We start from the raw sequence: 9,534 nt of genomic DNA, 5'->3' as shown, positions 1-9,534 counted from the left end.
CTGGGACCTGCGTTCAGGCTGATTATCTTGAACTTAGGCTAATGTTCCATGAAAAGAGACTCTATTACTAAATTCATTAATTAATGTCCCATTTGCAGTCAGACTTGAATGCGAACCACTTGTGTGCTGGGATTGGCAGTGCATCCTGCTGCCAATCCTGTTGTGGCCTCAGTGGGGAAGGACCTGGCTTCAGGATAGGAGAGCAGCCAAGGCATGGTGGCTTGAGACAGACTCTGCCTTGTGGAATTTGACCCAAGTTCTGCCAAGAACTCTCAGGGGGTTTCACTTCATCCTAGGGGGTGATGAGGCTAGAGCTAAGGGCCAGGCAGAATTAGTGGGTCTCACTGCACTCCTAGGGATATTCTGCCAGAGTTGACAGTCATGGTGAGTCTCACAGCCCTCCTGGGAGTGAGGTAGAAGCTCCTAGGGACAAAAAAAACAAAAACAAAAACCAAAAAACCCACCACCTTCTATGAAAGATCTAGGCCTGAAAGAGATGACAGCAGACACCCGTCTTCTGCTCTGAAACCTGACCAGTGTGGAATCATTACAGCCCTGTGAAGTTTCAGAGAGTCTAGAGCTTGTATGTGCAAGCATGCATGAGTGTTTATATACTTGGGTACATACCTGTGTGTGTGAGAGAGAGACAGAAAATGACTGTAAGGACAATGTACATAGGCTTGTGAGAGTGCACATGGAGGGGTATGTGGTGCACATATGCATAAGCAATAGAAGTCTACCTTCCAGGTGCTTCCCCTAAGCCTGACTGAGGCTGATGGCAGCCTAGAGGCTGAGCTGCTGTCTTCTTAGTGAGGCTGAGCTTGCCTGTGCTCTGTGTGTTTGTGTGTGTGTGGGGGGGGGTGGTAGGATGGAAGACAATGATTATACCACTGAGCAATCATGAAATGCTTTCAGATGCAGAGCTTCTGGCCTTCACATAGAGTCCTGGCAGCCCAGGGCAATCCTACGACAGTCTGAATCCACCTGGAGTCTCTGGACCCGTGTGCTGCTCCAGGCATAGGTGCATAGCATTCAGACACACCCTGACCTATGCTCTTCAAGGTAGGCTCACTCTTCAGAATCCAGGCTAGGCAGATCTGCCTGTCCTACAGCACCACATGGGGACATGTACTCTGTAGCTTATTTTTCCTGCCATGTCTGGTTAGGTGACTGAGGTGTTAAATCATGCATGAAAATGGTTCTCTCTGAAGTCCCTCTGTTAACTCTAGATGCCTTCATTCAGGTAGCCCATGGTATCTTTTCCTTCAACCTCTGGGCATCCTGTGCCAAATGAACCCAAGCATTAGCCCCAGTGCCCCTCCCTGTGCCACCAGGCACCTAAACAGCAGGCTGGTGGCTTTGCAAAAGGCTGCATGCAGCCCCTTGTTACTTGGCAATGCTTCTCTACACTGTTGTTCATGAGTAAGTCAACCCGATACCTTTGGCCCTGTCTTCCCCAGTGGCCTCTGGTAGAGGCAGCTTTCCCTGGACATTTTCTGTCCTTAGCTTTGTCTCTCAAAAAGCCCAGCTATTTGCCAAGGTCTGAGGCTTGGGCCACCTGCAAGTGTGTTCCTGCTCAACACAGCCAGGGTTATCTTTTCAGAGAGAGTGAGCAAGGTGAGACAGCAATAGAAATGGAGACCATTTCTATTGGAGAGATGTGCATTCACTGAAGAGGTACCTTAGGGAAGCTTCTAGGGTCCTTCAGGGACATATGGATCCCAAACTGGGGGTGGCTTAGCATATTCCAGTATCTAGTATGAGTACCAATAAGACTGGACCGTGTTCATAAGGGAGAATGTGGTCCAGTAGGAACTGGGGTGTCTCACAGTATTGGACACATGCCTTCCTCTGCTCTATATTGCACGTTAGATGTGCTTATGTACCTGAGGAAGATGTGTTTTAAAATAATTCAGTCCTTTGAAAAGCAAAGATCAACTAGCTTGACTGGAACCAGAGTGTCTGCTGGTATCTCTGTAAGGTTGACAGCACCTGGTAAAGGGGCTTCTCTGTCCATCTGACTCTATTCCAGGACAATGGGTGGAGCTACAGGGACCCCGCCCCCCAAAACACACTTCACCAATGCCACAGCACTGGCATCAAAACAAAACAAAACAAAACCAGGGCAGGTGCTTTGCTGGATCCCATCTCAGTTCTACCTCTGGGACCTTCCTCTTCAGGAGGGAGCTTTCCTTCAGGTCAGTAAGCTGCAGAGGGGGCAGGTGCTCTGATTCATGCTTTTAATCTTGCAAGGAGGTAAGGAGCTGGTTTGGATAATGCCTGAGCATAGCTCAGGATAACCAGGAGAACCCCGGTCCTCTCCAGTGGACAGCTAGAGGCAGGTGTGCATCGGGACCCCCCAGAGTGAGAGTCTGATTCTTGATCTGCACCCCACAGCTAGGGATCCTGTTCACAATGCACTAATGCTGATGAGAGACACTTGGGAATGCAGCTTCCTCTCATTCTCACTGGGTCTTCCTCCTCCGTCTCCCTTCACCCCATTGGCCTCTGTACCCTCTAGTCCCTGCTTCTATCCTTCCTCTTTTCCTTTCCCCCTCTCCTCAGCTCCTCTTCCCAGGCACTCCCTCCTTCTGGCTCATTGTTCAAAGTCCCTTCCAGCTGGGCTTTGGACTAGGGTCATTTAAAAGGTCACAGTGCCTCTTCTGACTTCTCACATAGTGACCTAAACTCTGTCCTTTGGTAGCATCAGTTAGAACAATGGCTAGGTTATCCTGGCATGGAGGGAGACAGCTGGCACCAAAGGAAGGGTTTGCAGCTTCTGGGGGATACAGGGACACCACCAATTCTACTGGAAAGGGAAGAGCAGAGAGTCCTTGGGCCTGCAAAGGGGAGACTGAGTGGGACACTCCTGTCTCCGTCACTGCAGGTGGAAAGCTAAGTCTTGGGACAGCTTGCAGCTTCTTTTTGATATTGTGTACCATTCCTATTCCTATGCTAGAGGCTTGTAGCAGGAGACCGCCCTACACTATTGAGGACTTGGGGACAGTTCTCTCTGGTGGTTTGATGTCTGTGAGGAGGGCAAAGTCAATTTAGCCTTTCTTCATTAGCTGTTTGTCGACTTATCTTAGGAGACGGTTTCCCTATTTCCTTGTGGACCTAAGGAGCCTCGCTCAGAGAAGGAAGATCTGAGCGGGGGGGGGGGGGTACCTTGCTGTCTGCTCTGCCACAGCTCTCAAGAAGGCATGCCGGGGGAGAAGTAGGTGGCATAAATCGCATGCATAATCTCCAGAGACGACCACTTTAAATCTTAATTGGTTGCCTTTTAAATATCATTTAAGGGCCGGTTTCTCTGCCTTTCTCTAGTTAAGAAGGTGTCGTGTCAAACTCTATTACCTTGCAAGATGTCTCTCCCTTAAGGTTTTTTTTTTTTTTTTTTTTTTGGAAAGGGAGAGAAAAAGAAAAAATGGAGCCATCAGCCGCATTTGAGGGGTCGATAAAGCTTTTAGATTTGGAGACGGTTTTCGGAGCCAGTTTCCTGCGGCTACGTGTTGTTAATGGAGCTTAAGGAATTATCTTAGACTGGGCCGGCCGGGAGCCGTATATTTCCCGCGCCTGTTCCCTTGTCGAGTCTGAATATGCTGCTGTCAGACTCGCTTAATGAAAAGTAACGCGCCGCTGATTACAGTTTTATTTGGCTCTATGTAAAGAGCGCCGTTAATTTAGCCTCTCCTCTCGGTGTGTTTGTGATCGCCACGCCTGAGCGACTGAGCGCGTCCCTGTGCTGCCTCCTCGCGCGGGCGCCCCAGGCTGGCTGACAGCCCCCCGCAGGGGAAGTCGCGGCTCGAAACCCTCCCCTGCCGCGCCCCGCTGGAGGACCGAGACCTTTCCCCTTCCACAGTGCCCTCATCCTGCGTAGGCGACTGGCTTCATCTAGGGAGTCACGATGGCACTTGACCCATGCTCCCAAGATTCTGTAAGCCTGAAAGCACATCCTGAAGGCTGCTCCCCTAAGTAAGAGATGTCTTCGGGTGGGTGTTCCTTATGGCACGGCGCCCTGCCTGCAATGTGGCTACCCACCCCCACCCTGATATCTTTATTCACAGGGTAATGTGGTTTATTCAAATAAGTTCCTTTAGTATCCAGAGTCATCAAGCTCTCAGGCTCTAGCAACTTGTTATTCGGACGCCCAGAGCTGGTGCAGGCACCAGAGACCATGCCCGGAGGTTTCAAGATCAACAAGCTTGGGAGAGCTCAGAAACCTCCTTCCTTCCCTCGGGCTGCCTCAGAGGAGGGATCTTGGGGCCACGGCCAGCCGGTGTGTGGACTGACCAAAGCCTCCAGTATTTGCGTCCTGGACAAATTTGTCTGCAGCCAGGACACAGGCTTCGGTCCAAGCTTGAGTTTCTGACCTTACCTTTTCTTATCTCACCCACCCCTCGCCTGAATTTGTGAAGCCTTTTTTTTTTTTCTGTTTTCTTTTTCTTTCTTTTTCTCTTTCTATAAATGCTTGGCTTTGTCTAGGGTTGTGTGGGGGCGCGCTTGGCGGCCACATTAAAATTCCTCGCGCCCCAGCTTGGGCAGCAACGTGTCTCCCCTGAGACTCCACTTTCGCTATTACTGTCAAGTACCCTTGACTCTTTATTTTTGCCCTTTTATCTATTACAACTAATTCGAGTTCTTTTGCCCTTTTCAGTCTAAGACGTGGGCTTTCCGCAAAGCCTCCCCTGCCAGCGCTCTCTCAAAGCACGGAGCCTTTAGAAATTGAGGGGTTTACTGTCAAAATGAAAATTTCACTTCAAATTATCTTGGCTGATGCTCGCTTGCTAGGCCGGGGGCTCCCGCCGCAGCCTTTTGACAGGCACATCAGCGGCAAGCTTCCGCGTCCCGATAATATCATCCAGGAGAGCGAAAGTCAATGCGGTGACAGCGCAGGCCGGGACAATCCAATTACTGAGTGCTGGCCAGGGCAGGCCTGCGGCTTGGGGCAGTTGGCCACTCGGCATGCAAGGGCCAAGGGCTGGAAACCAGGATTCAGGGTGAGGACCATCATTCAAGGAACCCTCTCAGTCCTAGGGGTCTGGTTTCAGCAAAACTAAGTTTCTTTCCTTGGGGGCTGTATACTGTCCCCAAAGCTGGCCCTATAGACTCATTAGTGTGAGTTTTGATAGGCTCCAATCTAGTCCCACCACCAGAGGACCTGGTGTCTATGAAATGTCTGGTATCTCTCGAAGGTCACTCTCGAAGATGAAAAGTGTTGTGTCTAGTATACACAGCTGGATTCTGTGTGGCTATTAGAATTCATTCTAGTCCCTGGGCTCCCTTAATTTCATAGCAGCTTGCCCTAGGTTCTCTGCTTTACAAGTTCTTCTGCTTGCCACTGCCATCTCCCTAGGAACATTTTATGAAGTCCACAGAGGCCTGAACAGAAGTTCTCAGGTGAACAGAGAACAAGGGACAGAGGCTGGGCAGGTGCCTCCTAGAGATGCAGGGAGCCTTGTAAAGAACTGTGGAGGACCTGAGTGCAAAGTAGCCTACCCTAGTGACTATGCCTAGAGAGGTGTGAAGAATCAGGTTTGCCCTCCCAGGCTGCTTCTGGCCCAAGCCCTTGTGTCCTTGTCCATGTCTTTTTAGCTTTTCCTCCCATCTTCTGCTATTAAGATTTTCCCTCTGGAGGTCTTCAGAACTTGAGTGATATAGAAGCTAAATTTGAAGCTACAGGGTTGTTCAGCCTGCTTCTCTGGAAAGAAGGACAACGGGGTCAGGTCACACAACAGTTATTAAGAGCCTCTTGGCATCAGAGAATGATGCCCTCAGGGCAATGCCCCTTTCCCCCAGGCAAAATCTCAGGGAACTTAAAAAGGCTAAACATTACTTTAATTTGGTCAAAGAAACCTTATTTGTTCAAATTCTGGTGTCTGGCAGTGGGGAAGACTTTAAAGTTTGGGGTTTCACATCTACTTATTACGAGATCAGAAGATTGTCCCTCTTGTACCTTTAACATCTCAAAAATGGTTTGCTTAGACTTGGATGGGCAACTAACTACTTTCTGGGGGTGGAGTGTGTGTCAGCCCGCCTATTCTTTCTTCCCCTGGGGGTCACCATCACTGCTTTCAGGAACACCTATAGAGCCAGCCCCAGCTGTGAAATGTGTTCCTTCCGCAATGCAAACACGAAAATTTATTAGTTCTGTTATATTAGCCTCCCTCTGAAACAGGCAATTACTGGTGTGAATATACATTTTAGAAAACATAATTTTGTCGAGTCAAGAGTGTGCAACAGTGTAAACTCGGTGGAAGTATTGGCGGTGAGCTCTACGTGCTGAGGATGAAGTCCGAAGAAAAGCGGGCTGAGGAGTCTTCGCAGGAACACCGGCATGCCTCAAACCCAGAAGGAGACAGCAACACAAAACAAGCCTCAGAACCCAAATGCCTTCTCCATGTAAACTTTGGACGTAAACTTTATGCTTCAGGGAGCCTCCCATCGGCTGTGCTCTCCTCTCCGGTCTTCCTGGAGTTCAGGGATGGCTCAGGTGGACGCAAGATCAGGTAAAACCTGGTGATAGAACTCGAGGAGTTCCTCCATAGCCCTGGAGGTTGAGTTCAAATCCTCTGTCTCAGGTGGGTTGGCAATCTTGGCTTGGAAATGCCCCCTTCTTTTGGAAACCCATTAAAAGCAGTCCAGAGTCAGCGCCTGTAGCCTGAGCACCAGTTCCCTTCTCCACTGTGCAGGAGGGTGTTAAGTGCAGAAGGGTTTGCCACCGGCCTTGGGCGTAGCCAGCAGCTCCCGGGAGGCCCCTGCAGGTGGTACGTCTTGGGGCACCGTGGGTGGGAAGGAGCAAGCCAGGGGCGTCGTCAGTACGTTGGTACCCGCCCCCAGATTGCGTCCTAGAGGGCCGGGATCCAGAAGTGCGCCCTTAGCGGTGGCCCAGGCCTGGTTCAAAGTGCTGTGTCTAAGGATGGGATCGTGAAATACCCCATCCACCCAGTTTCTGAGGCTAGTTACTGGGGAGTCCTGGTGCCTATCCAGAGCCCCAGAAGAGGCCGTGACTGCCGGTGAGGACGCAGGCGTCGTCGCAGATGCTCCGGCTGGACCTTGGCGTTTCAGCATGCAGGAGGGAAACTCAGTCTGGCTCAGAGCTGTGGCTGCAGCAGCGGTGGCTGTGTGTGCCAAGGACCAGATGCGGGGCTTGGTCTCCAGGTTCGGCGGCGCTCCTGCCTGAGCAAAGGTCAGTTTGGCTTCGCAGGCAGGTGGGCCGCCCTCAGCGCCAGAGTCGGGAATGACCACTGTGCTCCGGAGGCAGTTCCTGGCTCTCTCCAGATCCCCATCCATAACAGCTCCACCAGCGGTGCCCAGGGGCATCCGGAGTGTGGCGGAGGCTTCCTTGCCTGTGCCAGGACCATCAGACGAAGCAGGAATCCTCTCTGGTCCACTATCCAGGGACTGGAAGGGCGCCTTCAGCTCACATTCTGAGGTCTCTGCATCTAGAGGGTCGAAGTCTTCCAAGTCACTGAGTTCTAGCTCCTTGTCATCTTTGCCAGCAGAACCTGTCAGGTCAGAGAGCATGCGGCCAGTGGAGGGAGACAGGAAGGCATAAGCAGCTTTCTTTTATTCTAAGACCAGAGTTAATGGAAACTCATTCCCAACTAGTCAACAGCCCAGACCTTTCTGTTTTCCTCCTCCCGTCTCCAGAGGGACTCAAGTCTTGAACTAGGAACACCAGCCTGGCATATCTACATTCAAATTAATGGCATTTGCAATGCTTTTAAAATTGACTTTGGATGTCCTTTAAGCCTGTCTACATGGTACCACCTCACTCTCCTTTCCCCAGGCACAAGATCTGACTGGAAACCAGTTCATCAATTTGCTGCCCAGGTCCTAAGGCTTTCCATTTGCCACCCAACAGCTTCCAGAGACACCCCATACTTTGCAGAATCCCCAACCCACCTTCACTCTTGGCACTCTTAAGAGGCTCCTCCCGTGACTCCTCCTCTCCAGCCTCCTCCTCCTCACCCTCCCCATAGGGGCGCTTCTCATCTGCACATTTATTTCTAGGTGGCCAGGTCATCTTGTTCTCCTTCTTGAGGCGTCGGCGCGCATTGGCAAACCAGGTGGAGACTTGCGTGAGGGTCATCTTGGTGATGATAGCCAGCATAATCTTCTCTCCTTTGGTGGGGTACGGGTTCTTCCGGTGCTCCTGCAGCCAGGCCTTCAGCGTGCTGGTGGTCTCCCGGGTGGCGTTCTTGCGCCGCGTGCCACTGTCCACGGTCCCGTACCTGGAGACAGGCTCTGCAATGGGGTGCCAGTCGGGGCGGGGGAGATCGCGCGAGCGGGCGGGCGAGGCGGGGGGTTGGGGGAAGCGGGCATAGGAACAGGCTGTGCCTCCCTGGGGTGGGTTGTGATTATGGGCACTGCCTTGCCTTTTGTGGGCCAAGAACGAAGATGTCATTAAAATGACAGAGTAGGTCATGGCCTGTCACTCTGTAGAGACATTTCTCTGATCCTTTAATGGTTTTCCCTCTTACCACTTTGATCCGTAAAACATAAAAAGGTATCATGGATCTATGAACCAGCAACCCGTGAACCTGTGCCTAGAGTAACTGGGGAGCAAGGTTCATGAGTTTTAAGTTGAATTGGTAATGGTCCCATAGGAAGATGAGATGGTGAGCTGAGCTATCCCCAGCATGGGTGATGAGGGCCAAGGACTTCCTCTTTAATTCCCACTGTAAGGCTGGTGGACCTGGCTTAGACACCCAACTGAGCTGAGCTTCTTGGGGTGCAGGAAGGTGTCCTGGGCCCTTCAAGGAAACAGCCTAGTGGACTAAACTTTCTAGAACCAATTTGCTTGAAAATCACAGCAATGAGAGAATTTCTACATTCACAACAACATAGGTGTGTGTAAGGGTAGGATGGAACACCTGTTTGAGGGAATTGCCCCCTCTTCTGGTCCTTCCACTCCCCCAGCTCCCCCCAAGGTGATCTGGAGGTGGTGATGGAGTGATTGGCAGCTGGACTGTAGTGGTAGTCAGGGCAGGAGGTCGAATCCCTCACCTGTCATATGGGTACTGGCCCAGAGTTGGCTCATAGGGGTAGTAGGCTGCAGCTGCAGTGGGTGGTAGGCCGGTGTGTGAAGATCCTGTGCCATCCTTGGACTCGAAGCTGTTCTGTAAAAGCCACCACAGCTTTTGTAGACCCAGCTAGAAACACTACCCAAAGAGCTCTTAGGGTAGCTTAGATCCTAGGAGTCTCCTCAAACTTTGCCCACAAACTGCAACCCATGTCCTGGACTCACTCAACACTCAGTTTCCCAAAAGTGGGGACCTGAAGAGGGTGGGCCAGGGAAATGGGGTGGGTGTAGATCAGGGGGTGAGGATCAGGTAAAGTGAGATAGCTGGAGGAAGAGAAAGGGAGGAGGAGGGCGATCTTGGAAGGAAAGAAAGAGTACTGACTGGTAAAGATTCCAGAGAGGCCACCAGGCCTAGGGATGATGAACCCGGTAGAAAAGAGGCTTTGAAGAGGGGGAGGGGAGGGGGCGGAACTGGGAAAAGCTAGGGGGCGGGGGGGGGCGGGGAGAGA

General features: G+C 51.5%; 1 protein-coding gene across 3 annotated transcripts in view; it reads right to left on the bottom strand.

Moving 5' to 3' along the window:
- Positions 1-6,107: 6,107 nt before the first annotated feature.
- Positions 6,108-9,534, bottom strand: part of Irx4 (iroquois homeobox 4) — a 9,728-nt gene continuing 6,301 nt past the window's right edge. For 2 of the 3 annotated variants that reach the window (XM_029544016.1, XM_021208631.2), the window contains exons 4-6: positions 9,010-9,122; positions 7,906-8,234; positions 6,108-7,505 (exon numbers count right to left, since the gene is read on the bottom strand). In XM_029544016.1, coding sequence (XP_029399876.1) covers positions 6,697-7,505; positions 7,906-8,234; positions 9,010-9,122 — 1,251 coding nt within the window. In that variant the 3' untranslated portion in view covers positions 6,108-6,696. Of the gene's footprint in view, positions 7,506-7,905; positions 8,248-9,009; positions 9,123-9,534 lie in introns of all 3 variants that reach the window. The other variant, XM_029544017.1, reaches the window with a different exon arrangement.

The sequence above is a fragment of the Mus pahari genome, chromosome 11, assembly GCF_900095145.1.
Source record: "Mus pahari chromosome 11, PAHARI_EIJ_v1.1, whole genome shotgun sequence".
In the NCBI taxonomy this organism is placed as follows: domain Eukaryota; kingdom Metazoa; phylum Chordata; class Mammalia; order Rodentia; family Muridae; genus Mus; species Mus pahari.
The sequence above is the reverse complement of the archived record's forward strand: the minus strand, read 5'-3'. Positions and strand labels throughout refer to the sequence as shown.